Source organism: Mesitornis unicolor, unplaced genomic scaffold (genome assembly GCF_000695765.1).
Source record: "Mesitornis unicolor isolate BGI_N332 unplaced genomic scaffold, ASM69576v1 scaffold24834, whole genome shotgun sequence".
In the NCBI taxonomy this organism is placed as follows: Eukaryota; Metazoa; Chordata; class Aves; order Mesitornithiformes; family Mesitornithidae; genus Mesitornis; species Mesitornis unicolor.
The window spans coordinates 29,682-50,056 of NW_010181152.1; the positions used below are offsets into that span (position 1 = coordinate 29,682).

A 20,375-nucleotide genomic window follows, 5' to 3' on the forward strand; every position below is an offset into this window, starting at 1 on the left:
CACATCCCTGTACCAACAGCTGTACAAACACCTCGCGGTCGGCACAGCGAGAGCCACCCTCAGACCTTCCCCTCCTGCTGGCAGCAATGCAGGGACACGCCGACACCTTCACCCTAGAGCCATGGCGATGGAAATGGACCTTTGGACCTGTCCCACTGCGGTTTTGTCCACAAGAACGTATTTTCTCCCCCAGAACGGCTAGTAAGTGCACAGTACTGCACAGGCATAGGGACTAGGAGCCACCTCCTCGGAGTTTAATCCACTCACTGCACTCAGTCCCCTCAGTCTCACCGAAGTGCTCTGAAATCACTGCTGTCTCATCCTGCCTTAGAAACGAGCAAGGGGAGCTGACAAAATCCAAAGCCCAATGGTAACACAAGAAGTAGGGGAAGAAAAACAGAAATAAGAGAACAAAGGTCCCTAAAAGCAGATTTTCAGCCATGTCTCCAGTAAGTCATCAGCCTTGTAATGAGGGGATGTCTCAACTGGAGAACTATGTTCTGGCAAAAAATCATCTTTAGTTTGGGGAAAGGAAGGAGTGAGCTGCAGCTCAAAGACTGTGTAAAAAAAAGTTGCTTAGAGTTGTTCCCACTTGAACACTGTCTGTTCTGGCTCCCTGGGGTTGGCTTACAAGCCTACGGAATTTCTCTTTTCTGCATCGTTTTAAATATACCCAAAGACATTCTGCTCGATTCTGGAAACGGTTTGACATTTAAATCCTCTGCCCCATGGAAATCTTTCAGCATTACTTTAAATTTTATTCTTTTTCCTCTGAACTTTTGTATTTAATGCTGTTACTGCTTCCTGCTGTAAGGTACCTTTCTGAAACCAAACAGTCCATATACTATCAGCACAAAAAATATGTGCAAGTCCATGGCGTTACAATCGGAGCAGTAAGGGCAAGATATTTAATATCTACACACTCCCTGAAAGTCATCAGGTATCACCTATCCCCATGGGCAGTGCTGAGCTGGGCTGTACAGACTGTAAGCATATCCCAGAGGATACATAGATACATATAGGTGTATATACAGTACATCTATATATGCCAGTGTGTACGCACCATTTGTAGAGTCCTAATCTTTTGCTAAATGCTTGGTTTTGGTTACGTTCCCCAAAAAAGGGGAATTTGAAGGCACAGACCCCTTAAGGCTTTGTTCTCTCATCCTTTAGCAGTAAGAAGAGACAGAAAACATCCATCCCAATCCATTCAACCCAAGGTTTGCACAGAGAGACGGTGCTATTTGCCGTGCAGTCAGCCTCTGCGGTGAGAATTCATGCAAAACCACAGGAAAGAGACCCTTTCCCACCATTTAACAAACTTCAAAACATGTTTTATTTAAAACCTCTGGATGCATGCTGTGGAGCAGGCAGGGAAATGTCCATGGTACCAATGCCAAAAGTCGCTGATGGGACCGTCTGTGTTCAGCAGAAGATCTCCTCACCCTCTGGAGGTGCTTCTGATGAGTGAGAATCTGCAGCACAAAGAAAACAGGTAGGAATCACTATGGGAATACAGGAATACAGCAGGCAGAGCAGGAATCCATGCACATGGAAACCTTGCTCTCTGCCCAATCCACTGGGCACCTTAAAAGATGTCCAGTTCCCTGACGGGCTACCATGAAGTTACATGTCACAATTGCTGAGCTTTCCTGTGCACAAGTTAGGAAACATCAGTGAGTCAGCATGGATAAGCTGGTCATCTGAGGGTATGAGATCAAATTTTACGTGGGTCAGAGGTTTGAGGCGCAGAACTGAGTCCTAAGGGGATGCAAAACTAACAGAGAGAAAAAGAAAAAAAGCATGTTCTTTTTTTCCAGATCAAGAAACAAGATAGACAAGGCTTGAGGGCAAGGGAGAAGCCACCAGAAGTGTTGCAGTATCACACCCAAACTACAACAGAGTTAAAGCAGACAGCAGTGCCACAGGGGCTGCCACAGCCAGGAGCATCCCCGCAGCAGCTCCTGAAAGCACATACACTGAAGCAGAACATTTTCCTCCTCACAGCAGAGCAAGCTGAAAAATAGAGAATCTAGCCTGTGGAGGCTGCTGAGGATGGGACAAGGAGCAGAGTGTGGCCCTTTGACAAATTCCAGGGGCTGCAGAACAGGCAGAAAAGCCCACAGAAGATCAACTTGGGAACTCCACTCATCACAGCTGATGATCTCCATCCCTGTGCTACCATCCACATTTCATGGCTAGATTTCATGGCTTCCACAAGTTTTCTAGCTGGAGGAAAAAGTCAGCCTCACTGACCCTGAAAACACACCTATGGTACTCACCAGACTGTTGGGAGCGATGTCCCCTGCCCTTTTTCTTCTTCTCCTTCTTCTCCTTTGGTTTGGCTAAACTGAAAAGGCGGGTAGGCATCTGGGGCTGTTCCTCAGCTGCCTTGTTAGTCTGGTTTATTGTGCTAAGCAAATGAAAAGTGCTTTTCTCTTTGTGTGTCCTTGAAAGACTGTTCCTTTTAGGGGAGACAGACAGTTCTGCATCAAAGTGCCCTTGTTTAGGAAGGGAAGGGCTCTTCTGCTTGGAGGAGTCGTCAGTGCTGGACTGGGAGGGGATTCTTGCAAGTTTCTCATGTAGATTTGAAAGCTATAAAGGAAAAGAAAAGTGTCTCATTGGGGCATGAAAGGGGGTAGCCGAGAACCTGGATAGGAAAGGCGTGTCCTGCACCCCACTGAGATAGAGACTGTTCTTGTGAACACCCAGCCCATTCACCAGTTAAAAAGTGGCCCCTATCCAGGCAAAGCCATGAGAGAAGCAGCCTTCTCTGTCTAAGATGAAGAAACGAGGCACATAAAGAGTAACATTCCAGTTTTTTTTGCTCCTACATGTACTATGCTATGTATCAACAAGCCAAGGGCAAATATTCTCTAAGATCTCAATACCAGGACTCACCCTGCATCGTTTGTGCACACAGACGGTGGCAGAAGGCCAAGGAGAAGCGTGCCTCTCCGGCAGGGGAACACCAGCATGGAGCAGCGGAGCGGCATGTGTCAAAGGGAGCCTTCCCAAGCAAGAGATGAAAGCAAAAGCATTTTTCCTGATTTCCCCCCCCCTCTAACGGCTGTCTCAGGATATAATTGAGCCCTCACATTCAAAGGGAAGATCAAAACAACAGCTCAACAAAGCCTCACCGAACCCTCTCTTAATAGCCCTGAAATGTCAGTACAATAACTGCCTCAAAAAGTGCTTCCTTCTCCCGATCCCCCAGGCCTCACAGTTATTTTACCTCTCAGCCTCTCCCATAGCATCTATGACCCTCTCATGTCTACATGTGCTTGATGCTGGAGCAGCTTCGTTGTGCACTCAGAAAACTTTAGGCCCGATCAGGAACCAGGGTGGGAGGGTTCCTGAGGGCTTCCAGAGGGAGCCCTCCTCTGATGATTTGCTTTTCAGCACTCGCTGCTGAGCTCCGCAATTAGTCCATTCAGGCACCCAAAATCATTTCCATTTCACAATCCAACATTTATAAACTAATTTTGCAACAGTTCTAAGCAAATTACATTCAGAATTAAGTGAGTTACAAACAAACAAATGATCAACAACAGGCGTGAGGATCAAATTCAGCCCATGTTTTGCCAACGGATGCGTGCTCTCCTCAGCCAGATTGCTGCACAGAGCAATAAACCCCAGCTTGCTGAAAAATGCACAGAGCAGGATCTGTGTGTGGGCTTCTCTTCCTGGCTAGGGGCAGAAGCCCCTTGCAGCAGAGCTGGGAACTTTTGCTCACTGAGTCATTACCAGACTGCAAGTGTCCGGTCTCTTTAGGACAGGGATGACGTCCAACTCTTTGCTAGCTGTTGAGAACGCTTTTGGAGATGGAAGTAAGTGTACAAACAGCTTTCCCCTGCACTTATCAGCCTTGCAAGTGGCTTTTGTGACAGCTGGAGGGTGCAGGTAACTCACAACACTCAGGCTGTTTCCAAGAAGGACGTCTCATCTGCCTCACCACTCCAGACCTCAGCCCCCATGGGGTGAAAGCCAAAATCAGTGGCAATTACCGACCTCCTGGAATTGCCTAGGGCATCTTCTCTGCAAGCCAGCCACCTCCACTCTGCCATCCACCAACACATGGCACAAAAACGTGGCCAGGCATCCTGAATATACCATGTTGAATCAACACTGGCAACGCCTTGGCAGCTCTGGAGATACAACAAACCCAGCCCTGCACATCAGGTGCAAGGAAGGAGCCAGTTTTAAATACCAGGCCCTGCGTGTCCAGGGCTGGGCTGGTGTCAGTCTATCACTGCTGGCATGCAGCTGGCCCAGGAGCCATCCAGGAGCTCCTTGCAGGGCACAGCTTTCCCAGCCATTGGCAGCATTTACCTGGTTGTGGTCAGGCTCCTGCTGCATTTGAGCTAATTGCTCCATGTCTTGCTTGAACTGCGCCTTCTCCCTCTCCAGCTGCTTCTGCGCTGAGCGAAGCCTCTCCAGGTCAAGCTGGTAGGAGGCCTTCTTCACCTGCAGTTCCTCTCGCTCTCGCTCAAGATCCTGCCACCCTTTCTGGACCTGCTCCTCTCGCTGGGCCAGATGGGCCTCCTTCTCCGCCAGCTCCTTCTCCCGGACTTCCCACTCCTTTTCTCTCTTCCGCCGCTCCTCCTGGTGCTGCATCTGCTGTTTCTTCAGGTTGGCCAATTCCTGGCGCTGCTTTTCCAGGTTGCGCTGCTTTTCCTGCTCCAGCAGCGAGGTTGGCCGGAAGAAGCTTCGGGTCAGAGCCCTCTCGCTCAGAGCCAGCTTCTGGTCCTCAATGTAGGTGTCCTGCTGCAGCACGACGCCCTAGGAGAGAGGGGACACAAATCACTGCAACACCCTCTCCACAGAGAGAGGCTCCATCCCCAAAAACCTCAGGGTGCTATATCGAATCCTTTAATCTCCCACCAAATTCATAGCTCAGCACTGCTGCCTTACGGCATGGCTACCAGAGGATGCTGACAGAGCATCTCCCCCAAGCAGCTTCCCAAATTCAGGTGAGCACTGGTTCACTTAGGGAGGAGCTCATTCCTACAACCTGCCTGCAGCATAATTGGCCACGCAGGGATGTGACAAGCATAGGAGAAGCGGAGATGGGGATGAAGCGCGAGTGGCTGTTACTGACTGGCGGGATGTGCAGTTTGAGCAAGCGGCATGCAATAGCAGGATGAACAGCCAAGCCTACCTGCAAAGCACTGAGCAGCTTATGGAGGCTGGTAATGGTTTGGAGGACCTGCTGCGAGAAAATAAAAGCGTTGCTATTAGATCTCACTGGGTGCCAGGGTACGCATAAAGCACCCACTCTCCTTTTCCACTGTGACCCACTCGTGGGCCAGACAAGCTGTATGGCCATCCCATCCATGTATTTTTAGCCCAGATGAAAATTTATCTGCATCTCTCATATCCTACAATAACTTTTAAGAAGAAAAACCACTGGCGTACCGGCAATAGTGGTGTGATAGCCAGCATAAAGAGAACTGCTTCTCTTTTTGCCATTAATGCTAATTGGGAGTTATGAATGTGTATCAAAGGGAGAATAGAAATCTAATTGCCCCCATTCACTGCACCTGCAACATAAAATTAAACTCCCTCTGTCTGCAGATGCACAATAAATACAGCCCTGTGCATCCTAGTGGTAATTAACCCTTGCTGCCTGTAATCAGTACCTAGCATCCTGCTGGCGAGCAGATGACAATCAGCGAATGCCCTATCTGAACATCCAAGGTTAAACAAATAAGTAACACAGTGGGTTCAGCCTAATGTATTTAAAAGTCTACATGTGCTTCGGCAAATGAAATGTATTTTCTTCTACATTATCACCTATTGAGACAAATTCACTTGCCACTTAAATGAAGGAAACAGCTGAGCAATAGAATCAATTCTTACCTCGTTATTCCTTTTCAACATGAACATCAGATTAGCATTTCCACCCTATGAAAAGATCACAGATTTAATATGAGGACAAATGAGAAATCACAGCAAGTGTGTTCTGAAGCTGAACTAATGACAGACACATTAAACCCCCCTCCATCTTCCATTCTGGGAGAATTCGTGCATGTTTTTTAGGCAAGTTAAATTCTTACAAAATAAAATGTTAATTGGGTATCATTTTGTAGTTATATGATGGATCAATCCACAGCAAGATTAGGTGCAAGGTTATAGTTGACCTTATCATTTCAATAACGATGCATAATTAAACACATGCTTTAGCTGATCTGCAGACAGATGGCAGATAACCTGTGCCACAAAGGAATACTACTGATTTGCAATGGTTTTCAAGTCAGGATTTTTAGCTACAGCAAAGCGGTTTTGGCTGCATACTTCCAATTTTATTTTATTTTTTTAGATTATTAGGATACATCTAATTGTCAAGAAATTCAGGCATTTTTCAAGACTTGAATTGCCCCTCCCTTGAAATCTAAACTCAGAGGTAGCAGACAGCTAAACCAAGAAATACCTTCTTTAAAATGCTGTCTGACTCTGTTCTCCGCAGGTCCTGAGCTTCATCGCCTTCATCTTTCGCTCCACCTAAAGGAAGAAGGCAGCACTGACACTGATTATTTGACATTTTAAGCCACAGATGAACTTGCTAATGTCTGAGAAATTTAATACAGGAAACTCAGATGTTTCACAAAAGGGGACACAGAGTTCTTGACACTTTTACTAAATACATTTGCTCCCTACATATACAGAACATGTCAGCACCACCAGGAAAAGTGGATCTGAATTCAGATTAGGATTGACTTTGGTTTCAGACAACATGCTGATGAATTCAGCACACTCCTATTAACTGTACTCTGTCTAGCCCCCGCACTGCTGTCTACTACCAAAGAATACTTGCTGAGAAGACAGGAGGCAGAATAAGAGAAGATGAAGAGCAATAATGGTATCATCCCTGGGTATATTATTGTAGGTATAGCTTCAATGCCTTTCTTGTTCAAATGCAATTTACAGCTGGGTCAGATACTGCTGCGCAACACGCTGTGTAATTTTATATTAATAATTTCTCCTTAGCTTTAGTTATCAGAAACCTGTATCTCCAAAGGGACACTGGACTTATCTTTCTGACCTGTGGGGCCGAGAGGGCTGCAACCCTTCACCTGCGCTGCCCTTCTGCTCGTGGCTGTGAAGTTGCATGGCTCTTGGGTCCCCTAGCTCTTGCCAGCTGAGAGGCAGCCCATGGGGAAACCCCACACCTGCACTAGGAACCTCCCTCCTGCCACTCTTTTTATGATAAACAGCTTTACATACACCTATATCTGCAGCAATGGGAAGGAAATCATACCTTCTGCAAAGGCCCTCTCCTCCCACCACCCCCAGGCAGGCTTTGCTATTAAAGGCTGACCCTCAAGTCCTCCTAACAGACCTTCTCTCATGCATCACATCCTGGGACCTTCTACCTCTTTGCAGGAGGAAACACCTCCCTTCTGCTTTGCTGGAGGGCAGAACGAAGGGGAGTCAAGTTATAAGCCTTGCCCAAGGCTGCGCAGGTTGTGAACAGAAGAACTGGAGATGAAAGCCAGGTTTCATGCCTCCTGGCCTCCAGCTGAACAAACAGGCCCCACATTCTTTTCCCATATTCTCCCAAGGTCCTAGAACTATGAATTACAATCTAATTCAAAAGAGGACATTTCTACAGGAAACCCAGAGCTGTGGAAGGAACAGCCTGAGGTTGCCCCATTCATCACTGCGACACAGAGAGGCACAACCCTAAACAAACCCCTCCAGCATGAATATATTTGTCATTATGATGACAAGGCCTGCGGAGGGCTTTGCAGCTTTCCAATAGAGCTGGGAAAACCTCTACATACTTCTCATGTCTGACTGTCTGGAGCTAACACTGCTCCTTTAATACAGAAGGTCAGACGAGGTCCAACGATCCCAATGTTGAGACAGACACTAGCGCAGCAAAACTGGCTGTACTGGGAGTATGAGTGAGACCACAGAGAAAGGAATTTGAGGACAGGGAGGTTTCTGATGACTAGGGCAAAGAAAGAGAATTTTGGGAAGTAGCCAACTACGCAGCTGAAATAAATATTCACACATTTTTTTGGGAGACTTAATTGCAGGAATAACACATGCAGTTGTATGTGGAACACAAATGCACAGAGAGCAGAGCCAGGGGAGAAGGTGCTTGATTCAGTAACATCCTCATCCATTCCCAACTGCAACAGCACCAGGTTCCTGCTGGAAGATAACTGAAGAATGAAGAGGAGAGCTGCAGGTATTACAATAGGAACATGAAGAAACTAATCTAATTAAGAAGCTAAATGCTTTCATGTGGCATGTAAGTAAAGGAGTAAGCTTGATTTGAGAGAGTACAGAGAGAGGAGTGAAGGGTTCAGGTGTTTAATCCTCAGATAGCCATGGGTTTTCAATAACCATCATTCCACCTCTACATACGCTTTTTTTTTTCCCCTTATCTGTTATTTAACCTATCAACAACTATTGGAGAGGACCTGGGAAACACAAATCACCAGCTGCTGGAGTCTTTCTGAAGCAAGAGGATAGGATGACATTATGTCTTATTAACAAATGCTGATGTGCACACACGTAACTACTCACACTTGGAGGCGTTCATCTGATGACTGTCGAATCCTCCAAAAGTTTCTGCCCTCCTGGGGAGAGAGATGGGGCCAACTCCTCCTTCTTGCTCCAGGGCAGCGCTGCTGACCTGCTGCCCCAGGGCAGTGCCCAGGCTCCTGTTCACCAGGTCTTGCAGCAGTTCAACTGATAAAAAAGCAACAATATGTCTGTTGAAGACCACCTCAGGTTTCTGAGCTATTTTCATTCCTACCTGATCTCAGGTCAGAAATTCTTTGGTTTCACTGCACTAAGAAACCATGTTTTTATGACAACGATATGAACAGTGAGCATTCCCCCTGCAAAATCTCAGTTTGTCTGATCATTAACTCCAATTCCTGGAGCTCTGCACAGGCTTACGCTTCCCTCTCTTCTTCCAGGCAACCCTGGTGTTACAACAATGCTGTTACAAGAGCATTTAATTTTTAGCCTCTCCAAAAATCACACCAGAAAGTTGCCCGAGTTTCCACCTGCCCTCTCCTTTGTCCACAGACTTGCCTGTCCCTGGCCTGCTGGATCCCACGCCCCCTCTTCTCACACTTTGCTGAGACTGAAACACAGCAAAAGCCTGGACGGTCCAAATTTCAGCCAAGGCTAAATCCTGTGCTGCTCCTGACCCTAGTGCTGATTCAGTGGATGGTTGCTCTCTGTGCTGACTTCTTTTCTGCCCTCTTTCAACAGCCATCAATATCTGCTTCTTTTCCTGATCCTCATTACCTGTCCCTGAGACAGTACTGTGAGTAGCACAGTATCTCCTTATCTGTGCAGTGATTTTGACGAAGAGAAAACTGGTGATTGAGGACTGATGGCTTCACTGCAGACGGGTGCGCTGGTTAGTGTAATTAACACATCACCCTGACTTGCTCACCTTCATTTATTGCTGTTTTCATAATGGCCTCTCCTTTTGGTGCCTCTTCTGTGTTGGCTCTGAAGAGCAGCCTGGAGCCTGGCATTTCCTCTTGCACAGAGCTGTCTGCCATGTCCCGGAAGATCTTGGCCTTCTCCTCCAGCAAGAGGAGGATCTGCTTATCCTTCTGCTGAAGTTGTTCTGTGGGGGAGAACAGAAAACAGAGATGGAGACAGAAAATAAAAGCTTCAGCAAGGAACCAGAGCGATTCCTGAGATGTTGGCCCCATCTAGTGGAACCTGATGATAGATACAGCCATGCCCTGTGCAATGCTGCACGGCAACGGCTCCAGCGCACCCACAGAAAAATAATGCAAGCAAGGTGAGGTCCAAACAAGGATTGCACTTATTTGCTGGATGCAGGATTCTCACTCCTTTGCAAAAAGTCATAGTCCAACCACAAAACCCAGCACAATTCCTGTAAATTTTTCAAACCAGCTCCTCAGCTCTGTCCCAGGCAGGTTTTTACCTTTCAGTCCTCTCACTTTCGCATCCGACACCTTCTTTTCAAACTCGGACTCACAAGGGACTCCTTCATCTTCATCTCTATCCCTGGACAAGAGACGCGTCTCAGTTACTACCAGAACATGACCGTGTGCATCACCTGCCTTGTGAGAACAGCTTGGTAGCTTACATGGTGTTCATTGTGTCTTGAATGATCTGTATCCAGCTGTTACGCTCTTCTTTGGAGCTGGCATGGACTTCCACCATTTCGGGATCTTTTACACCCATGCTGATCAGGAACAAGCCCTTCTCCTCATGAGCCACTTCCCGTACGATCAGCTTCTTCAGAGAGATCACAGTGGATTTCTGGTCCTACGGATGGAAAGAAATGGATGAAAAGGGTGAACGGTGTTAGTTCCCAGATGCAAACTAGCATTAAAATGGTCCCAATACCCATACTGCTACCTCTTTCAGGTTGTAAACATTTTCTGAACCTATTTGGTAATTAAAAATAAATCATTTTAATGAGGTCTAAGAACATGGAAGGGCTTGCTTTCCTCCACCAGTCCTGTAGGAAAAGCAATTTCACCTCGTTACATTTCAACAAAGAATTAATTTAAAATGGACTTTGTGGTTTTGCAAACTCTACCGCATTTTGCTCTAACTCCAGCAGACCTTTGATCTCACCTCCTTCTGCCTACACTTGCTGTCATTAATATCACAGCTCCTTAAACACAGTGCAGCTTGCTAGCGCCTGCTTCACACACATTATTTTTGTGATCTCTCTCTGGGATGGAGTAACATCCTCGTTTTCAAATCCTACAAACCCCCTGCTGTTCTCAGAAGCTCACAGCTGACTCCTACGATTTATGTTTAAGAGAACGTTCATTGTGTGCTATGGTCTCTGTGTAATCAGCCTGCTTGGTTAAAACGTCCCTTTGCTGTTGTGTTGCCTGCGCAGGAGTCGGCCCCTTTGTGCATTTACAAGATGCTGCACTGGGGTATTTGGTAATGGTTCACTTGGAGGACTTGTCTGCAAATCAGCTCCTCCAGCGCAGGGCACCGGGGCTGTGCAGATCAGTGGTGGAACTGGGATAACAAATCATCAGCTTTCAAAATGTTCACAGGGTGGAAAGGTCACAAGGTTTAGCCAGTCTAGACCATGCCTGCAAGGCACAGCCCCAGCAGACTCATTTAGGTATCAGGTTTTCTTTAGCAGGTCAGCGTGCCTGGCCCTTTTATGAGGTCTGCCTTCAAAAGCTAATGTTTTTTGTTTTATGCGTTACAAATATAATTCCTCTGACATTTATTTGCAAGCTGTTCTGTTGAATTTACTGCAGTAGCATTTTTCTCCCCCTCCATAGCAGCTCACAATGTATTAGGACATTTTCTTCTGCCGAGATTCATTTTTACAATGTTTGCATTATCCCATTGCCCCCTCCCACTGCAATCACTGCTTCAATTTGCACAAAATGAAAAGGAGTAAGTGTATCAGGCGACAGGCCAATTATCAGCTGTGCCAAGGCACTGCAGAAAGGGGAGGTGGGGCATGAAGACATATTTTCCTATCAAAAAGAATGGAGTCTGCTCGTCAAACGATAACGTTATAAGCAAGAAATTTAAGTTGTTTAGCAGGCAACGGCTGGTTTCACTGCACAACACACATGAAGGGTCTCTCATGTGAAAAAGGAAGGAGGAGAAAAGGTCGAAGCCTTACCAGTGAGGGAAAGACATACTTCTGGTCCTTCTCCTGAAGGAATACGAGCACGTCAGAGAGGAGAACAGCCTGGACTTCTGCAAGAGAAAAAAGCAAACCAGTGCAGTATAACCATGCAACCCACCCCAAAACAGATCTCTCTTTTAAAAACACCAGCGCTGGGGACTGGTAGGGATGTTTTTGGAAATCCTGGAAGCAGGGTCAGCCTCCTGGTCAACAGGAGGAGCAGCAGCAGCTCCTGGAGATGCTGGGTCAGGTTCGCTCTGAACCGACTTTGCATTACACAGAATACAACAGCACACGGGGAAACTGCAGGGTTTCCTTTCATCGGTCAGAGCAGGGTTGTTCCTCTCCAGCCTCATGCTTTCTAACTGTTAGGGCACGGACATAACAGCAAAAGCTAGAGACACTGAATAGAAGCGCTGTTTTCTCAAACAATCAATATTTTAGCCCTCAAGCAAAATATCTGCACAGGAAGTTTTGGCTTTTATGGTTCTCTTGATGAGTGGTTTGCAGAGTGTAAATTACCGTGCAATAACAGCATTTGTCAGCTGCAGTTTCTTTCCCAGGAAATACGGACTTCAGGAGCCACCACTAATTCTGCTCGCAGACAAACACAACTCTTCGCAGGCTCCGAGGGGAGCCAACAGAGCCTGCGTGAGATGCAGGACCCAGCTTGCTTTCACGGGAGAAGGAGGCACATCATCAAGCCAACAGAGGATTTTAAATCAGAATGCAGCCTTTTCCCAGAGTACATGAACAGTCTTCCAAGTCTCCTAATGACATATCACAAAGTTGCACAGCAACTACCAAGTACAATGCCCCACCCAGAGCCCTCAGTACAAAGAGTTTTTGTGAAATGTACTTGGGAAATCTTGTGATAGAGAGGAAGCAAACCAGAAAGTTAAATCATCCCGTGGGTAATTCCTTCCATTCAGTTTTGGGAAGACGGGATCTGTTCCAGCTAAAAGAACCACCAAACTTTAATCAAAGCTACAAAATGAACTCGAAGCTCTGGGAGCTTTGCAAAAGTTGGCATTTGACTCCATTCTTCTCTATCTGTGCATTTTGCAAGAGGGGAAATGCTAAAAACCTCCAAGAAAACGTCTTCCTGTACTTCTCTGTGCTCCATTTCCAACCCCACAAAACAGCCTGAATGTATGAACGAGTACTCTTACTGGGCTCTGCAGCTTGTCTACAGGATCTGCTTTCGCTGGGAGCTTGCACTACAGACAGTTATGTTTATGCATTTCTATGACTTAGAAATGCAAATGCAGCCTGTACTTATCACAAGATTTCACAACAGCGGCATAACTTGCTTCATCCACCATCTAAAGTCAATAGTAATCTTGGGTGCCTAGAAACCATCTGTAAACTTCCTGTTTCTAAAACTTCAAAATAAATCATACCAGACACGGAATTTGGTGTTACCACCACAGCATTGAACCTGGCTACCAGTCCCCACTCATGCCCAAATACCCTGGTTTAATCAGCTGTTGGTGCAAACAAGAGAAGGACAGCCCAGCCTTCCTGCTAAAAATACCTTGCCTGGTCTTACTGCTACCATGGTCCTTGCTGAAGGCTTCCTTGGGAGATTTAGTGCTTAATTCACTGCTAACTTCAACATTCGGCAGAGCACAGCACCTTGGAGAAGCTATTTCCAGTCGATAACAAAAAAAGACAATTCAAGAAAACATCAACCAAGCAAAAAGCAGCGGCAGGGACACCAGAGTATCTTCTGAAGAGTTTCCGTGAGCAGCTCAAGAGGTTCAAGAGCAGTAAATGCCTGGGACAACTCTCTGGAGTCCCACTGAAACTGGGAAGGTAATGCTGAGCCTGGGCAGCCCTACTGCAGACAGAGCAAAGGAAAGGCAGTGGTGCTGGTGGGCAGAGCCATGGGGAAGCTGAGGCTGCCAGTCAGACACAGTGAGCATGCTTCCTGGAACCGCTGCACATGTACTCGGTGGCATCGAGGTCTGACTCACTGCTCCGGGCAACTGCAGCCCCATCCTGGCCCAAAGGATCCCCAAATTGCTCTGCTCCTTGGCTGATGCACCAAGGTGTGACTGCAACCCAAGGCTTCAGGAGTTGGGCAGTCACCAGGAGAAAAAGCAGCCATCACCCCAGGAGCAACACGAAGAATTGGAAATGCTGTGATGGGAAGTGAGCGTACAACACGGAAAGCTGCTGCCAAAACCCCTCAAAGCAAAAGAGTAAATAAAGGTTGGAGACACCAATCTGAGGACTAATCCTACGCTCAGAGAGGACAAGCTGTATTCTTGCACTGCAGAATGCTGGACAGTCTTACCTTTCAAGCGGCCAGCTGCATTTTTCAGTGAAACAGGCCCATCTCGGATGAGCTTCCGATGTCTCAAGTCCTCTCTTGCGAACATCTGGCCGCTCTTCATCCTCATGATGGACTTGCTATCCGTCCGGTTGTAAATCTCACTAAGACGCATTTTCTTTTCGTAATTGCTGACTTTGTTATTGACTGCAGCGATCATATCTTTAATGAGGTTTAATGCCTGAGTCAAATCTTCGTGTTCCACTTCATTTTCTTTGAACAGAAAGAGAAACACCTCGATTTCACTTCACCCTTGCGGACTCTGACTTCCTGATTTTACTTCTGTCCTTCCTCCTCTCCCTCCCAAATTCCCATATTATAACTTTTTAATACTTTCCTGAGATAAGATTGCGTATTTTCCCTCTTAAGGAGAGTTTCACAAAGCCTTTCACATACACAGTTGAGGTTCGAGACTATTCCCGTATACTTTGTATATGAGATGGTACAGATGATAAGCATAAATTAACCACATATTTTAGACACTATCAAAAAAAGCAAGCAGGGAGACTTTGGAGTCTAAGCATGTTGCTCCATAATTAACTAGAGACACACCTGGAGCAACCAAATCAAGGCACCCAAATAACTAATCCTAAACAGAGATATGAAACTGAGTTATCTCATTACAGCAGTGTGAGACAATAATGACTGGATTAGTTGGTCTATTCTAAGAAAAACTACTTCAGCTGAAAAGTATCCAAGAAATTTACACTGGAGGAACAAATACACACTTAGAATAGAAGAACTAGTCCTTACCTTTGGTGTACTGCAGGATCCTTTGTAACAGGACTGGGTACTTTGTGATTCTCTGTGTTACCAACAAGATACATTCAGAAATCCCAAGACGCCTCACCAGGGAGCTGCTCATTTTTTTCTAAGGAACAAAGATGGAAATTTCAGTTCTGTAGCAAAGCACAGAGCAGAGTGCAGAAAGGACATACTCTATGTCTGTTCTGTCAGGTCCTACCTTGACAAATGCCTGAAACCGCTTGTCCTTCGAGTACAAATCTTTGAAGTTATTTACTGCCTCATTGTGGTGCCCGCAGAATTTGCCGTATGTTTTCTTCATTCGCTCAGCGCTCTCACCGGAGAACTGCAAGACATGAGACAGAGAGGTCCAATCTGCACTGCGCTCCTGGTGTGATACCCCAGCAGTGCCTGCCAGTCTCTCGAAAGAGCTCGATGAAACCAAATCAATCCAAAGCATCCTAAACCAAGCAAGTAGATCACTAGAAAATAAGAGCTGAGTTTGGGACTTCACACTTGCCACAAAATTTGGGGTGCTACTTACAAGGCTTAAGAGCCAACAACAAAAAAGCCAAGACAGACAACAAGAATAAGAAAGAAAATGCAGATAAAGTAAAATGATCCAACCAAAGTCAAACACAGCAGGTCAGTAACTCGGCCAAGAAACACGTTGGGCATATTTTGCTGTGGGCTACTGCCTACCCTCCAGGCTATGGTCCAAACCGTTCTGTGTCTGTTAGGGAATGCTTCTCTTGCCCACAAAATAAACTAAATGAATTTTCACCATTAGACCTTCCTCTGAAAGAGTGAAAAGTGCTTCAAAAAGCAGAGGCAGAGATTTTTTACGTGTGTGAAGAGTAAAGGTGCCATCAGCTGTGATTATCTAACAGGCGAAGGAGGAGCGCCTGGTTTCCAGCTGTGTTCTCAGAAGTGCAAGCATTTTCCAGCACTTACTTGATTCACCAAGACGTCACCTATCCTCTTTATAACAAAGTTCTTTTCGTTTTTGTCTGCCAATGACTCCTTCTTCCTTTCCAGAATCCGCTGGAAGAAGTGACTGTGGATGTGCAGCAAGTTTTCCAGGCAGGGAAAGATCTTGTCCACGACTTGTTGATCATACTGCAGTTCCTTCAACATCCCTGCGCTGTATACATCGTTCATGATCTTCAGGGTGCGGACGTGATGCATTTCAGTCTGCATTAGCTCTGTACAGGATGAGGACAAGGTCAGAATCAAGGACATTGTAGAGTACATGGGCGTACAGTACAAGGAAAAAGCTGCCATTGGAAAGCTCTTCCATCACTGAGCTTCTCAAAGTTGATTCAGAAAATATTGTGTCAGGTATTTAAACATCAATCAACAGTTTCAAATGTGGGAGAAATGGGGGGAGCAGAGAAGTTCCACAACAAAGAGTTTTGGATATTGCTCCAAGGTCTGAACCTTTGGCACTATTAACTGCTCCTTCCTAACACCTCATTGCTAGCCTCAACATAGGGCGCTTTTGCCAGACAGGATGGCTCTTGCATCCAGCAGGAGAAGACTTCCCAGCCAGCTGCTCTGCTCTAACAGAGTTTAAATGTCATCAGCAGACAAATGAGGAGAGGCAATTTCTGATTTTTTTGATGGCTTTCAGATATGTGAAAGACAGAAGGAAATCTTTCACAGAATACATTACATTTCTAAGAACTTAAAGAATGAAACTTTGGCTTCTGAGGAAACCAAGTCAATGTTCCTATGCACTGACCTAAAGCTTCCCAAATCCATACATGTGAGTATATCAAGAAGCTAACTACAATGAGTCAAAAATTAAGATTCAGGCATCTCTCACCGTAAATGACATCTTGCCGCATGACAACATCTTTGTTCTGCTGCTGTAAGAACTTGGTGTCCACTACTTGGCTCCAGGACTCTGCCTCCAGCTGCTTGGAATCGAATTCCAGGTCTCCCATCAGCTGTCCCTCATTCATGTCTGCACCTTCACAAAGCAAAGCAAGTGCCATTAAGATGTGGGTAACTTGTCTCAATTGAGAGTTCCTGTCTATTCATTAGGTTTAAGCTTTCTCTCTCATACCACAGCCATCACAAACATTGTCCTTTACTGACAGAAAAACGATCCTATGGAATTATACCACGTCAGGACCAGGTCATGAAAAGCACTTCTAAAGGTTATTTGCTACTTGCACAAAACTATTTCATGATTTTTGCACAGACCAAATTCTAGCTCAGATAAGAGACAAGGATTCTTTATCTATAATGCAACAACATTTCAGATATATAACACCCCACAATACCCAGTTTGTCTTTCGTTATTTACATCACTGAATCGAGAGAACTTAGACCTATGTGAAGTCTGTGTTCTCAAGCCTAGAAAGCTAGAACTGATGCAGGTAGAAGCAAACACTTCATACATTGCACATACACATATATATCTTTAAGACTGCTCATTTGTGCAGGAACTTTTGCAGGGAATTTTTTCTTGTCACCATGAATGTGCCCTAGGTTAGTCCTTAATAAATTAAGACCATTCAGCTCTTGTCAGGTAAATATTGGCAAAGATGTAAAAATACTGATTATATTCTACAAAAAGCACAACATAAAAATATTTAAACTTAAGAAATTAATTTAACTGACTTCACTTTCAAACCCTCAAAAACTAAACAACATGTTTCTTCCTTCCCCACGCTGGGAAAAATACAAAATGCAAGACATCAGCACGAAAAAGGTGACAAAGTGCAAAATCTGTGGCTGCATGAATGGGCCAGAGGCACAGAATGAAAGAGGAAATGTTTGTCCCTGAGCTAAATTCCAAGTAACTCAATTGTAACTGAAACCTTTTAAATGTTTTCCCACAATTCAACAAGCTAAAGAAATTACTATGTGGGGCTTTGTTTTAGTTTATCATACTAATATTCTAAGATTAAAGTAAATGCACTTTAATTGTCCATTAGAAAGGAAAACACTTGCTGAAATGCCAAAATGGATTTTCTATTTCTGGAAAGCAGCACTCAGAGCTTTCTGTTGCTAAAAACGCCATGGGAGTCTCTTACCTTCATCAACCAGTGATTCCGTGGACTCATTAACCCGGCTGATTTTATTTAAGGAGTCTGTTGACTGCGACAGGAATTTCCAAGTGTTTATTAAGTTGTCATCATTCCCGACTCTGCAGAAAAAAAAAAAGAACACAGAATATAATTTATGACATAAAAAACAGCCAAATGCAGTTGCAAGTACACAGAAGAAACGCATTTTTAAATATGAATTGAAAACTAAAGCAAGAGTTGCATGGTTATGTACAGAAATTTAAGTTTATTAATTGTTTTCTAACAAATACCCATTGGGGCTCAACAAACTAAGATCTAGAGAGTTCTAAGTGATGGTGCTTCTTCTATAAAGAATCACACCTGAGGTTTTATGGTTTGGGTAACTCCTTTCCATTCCTTTCCATATTACAGTTGCTTCCCATCCTCACTGTTCTTGGTGCAAGCAGTGCAAAAATGCAACACAAAGATCTATCCAAGAGTCTTTATCACTAGCTTTGAGAAAGATCAGAAAAATGGACTGAAATGAATTTCACCACGAAGAGCCAGGGCGTACAAACAGACCAGAAAATGCCAGTCCACGCTATTGCCCTGTGAGTAGAACTGCTGAATATGCACATAGTGTAGGAACCATAAATCGGATTTTCTTCCATTGGTTTTTGTAATTAATTGGGTACAATGCAGTCCTAAAACACCATGAAGATTGCAGCTCTGTACCTCCACTTTATTGTTATGGACACAGAAGTTTATTACGCTGTACCTGTGTTTGCACAGTGCCCAGCCCAAGGCGAGGGAATTACCTTCCAGAGCATCTCTATGAAGTGACCTTGAATAGAACCAGGTCAACTCAGATGCCTCTGAACTCAAGCCATGACTAAACTAGCCCAGACAATCTGATTCTGCAGAAGACAACTGATGGTATCAATACGTAACATGGGTATTTCTGGTTTTGTGATCCTCTTTTGTACCTTTAACACAAATCATAGTACTTGAATTTATTTTCAATGAGATCTAAGTGTCTCCTGTGCTTGCAGTGTCAGATAACTCACGCAGACTCATGTGGGTAGGAGGAAACCTTACCCTGCAATGTTCTGTATCGAGACACTTTTCGAAAGTGCTGTAGGCTGTTGTGATCTCCTGTTATTGAATATTGAGGTTACGGTGTTTTCATCAGGAGCAAGGATTGCAGAGCGAGGGCGCTCCTTCGGTTGTGAGCCTGGAAGGGAAGCGTCAGAGGAAAGTCAGCTCATGCAACTGCATTCAACTGCAACGATTATGATGTGAAGAAACCAGGCTGTAAAATTCACTTCCTTTTCTTTCTAGAGTCATCACCAGGAGATGTCAGCTGTTCAAAACAGCCATAACAAAGGAAAGAATGACTCCTGTGCAGAACTGACTGCGTTGCACTACACTTAAAAGATCTGAGTGGGATCCAGTCCAGAAACACACACTTGGGAAACTGAATTTAATTTTATTTGATAAATAATCGCATGTAGCGATCCACTAAGTTGGCTTTTTCATTTCCCTGGGCCTATAGTTACATACATCTTCCTGCTTCTGGTCAAACTTTTTGAGATAGGTTTCTCTATCAGTATATACCACAAACGCTAATCCTTATCTCAATATACTATCACATGCTTTAACTACTCTTCATATTAATTCCAGATTTTCCCTTCTTCAGATGTACTTCTGCTTTCTGTAGTGATACTTCTGAATTTCACAATAAATACCAGAGTGTGTACACCTCTATCACACAGTGTGGTTCCATGTAGTGATCTCCACGCTGTCATTAAATAAGCTTATCAAGTCATGGCACTACAAAACCCATATGGGTTATTTCATTCCCATTCTATGTGCTTGGTCACACCGGTAGCTCTACAGTGTAGTGTGCATCTCAGCATGGCCAGGAAAAGTTTGTCAGTATTGCTCCTATTCAAAATTATACTTTCTGTTTTTACTACTTTAAAGCAAAAGACTATTTAATTTTAAAAATGTATTTTGAACAAACATCCTCTCCACTTGTAATCTTAACAATTTCTGTTAATACAATACTCATAGTTGGATTCTTTCCAGTGTCAGACACCTGTGGACATAGGCTGCATCTTCCAGACTTTGTGGACTTAGCAGCTGCAGGCCTTCACCAAGCTACAGCAGTCACATACTTTAAATCTGAGATGACTTTACATTTGCTTAAAGCTACACAGACACAGCAGAAGTGGATGAACTCTGAGCAACTTCAGTACAACTTCTGAAATCTCATATTTTGCTTAACATGCACAGAAGATGCTCTAATCCCCACTGATAAATGCTTATCTTTCATAATAGTGAATATTAGTTGTCAGAATAGTCAAGAACAGCAGATACAGATCATCACCAAAGCAGGGAGAAAAGAAGTTTTCTTACTTTTGTTTCTCATGGTTACTGTGGATAATGAAGAGGTATCATGTGCCTGCAGCACCCCTTTCTGTGGCTGAAAGAAAAATGAAATTTGCTGTAATTTCTTCCTCCCTTTTCCCATCAGGCTGTGCCACAACTGAAATTAAAACGCTATGTTTTTCTGAATCCTCTCAAAACAGTTCAGTTCTTGGCTGTACGTGTATTTTTATATATATATATATATATA

General features: G+C 44.6%; 1 protein-coding gene across 1 annotated transcript; it reads right to left on the reverse strand.

Annotated features, from left to right (window-relative positions):
• Positions 1-1,381: 1,381 nt before the first annotated feature.
• Positions 1,382-20,222, reverse strand: AKAP13 (A kinase (PRKA) anchor protein 13; the record flags this gene model as incomplete). Its single annotated transcript, XM_010183343.1, has 19 exons — positions 1,382-1,475; positions 2,283-2,595; positions 4,333-4,782; positions 5,162-5,212; positions 5,863-5,907; positions 6,434-6,504; positions 8,542-8,706; positions 9,428-9,607; positions 9,935-10,017; positions 10,100-10,281; positions 11,627-11,703; positions 13,935-14,183; positions 14,724-14,841; positions 14,935-15,060; positions 15,669-15,919; positions 16,543-16,689; positions 17,762-17,874; positions 18,833-18,968; positions 20,156-20,222. Coding segments are annotated over 19 exons (2,874 nt in total), but the record flags the coding sequence as incomplete, so codon positions are not given.
• Positions 20,223-20,375: the final 153 nt, after the last annotated feature.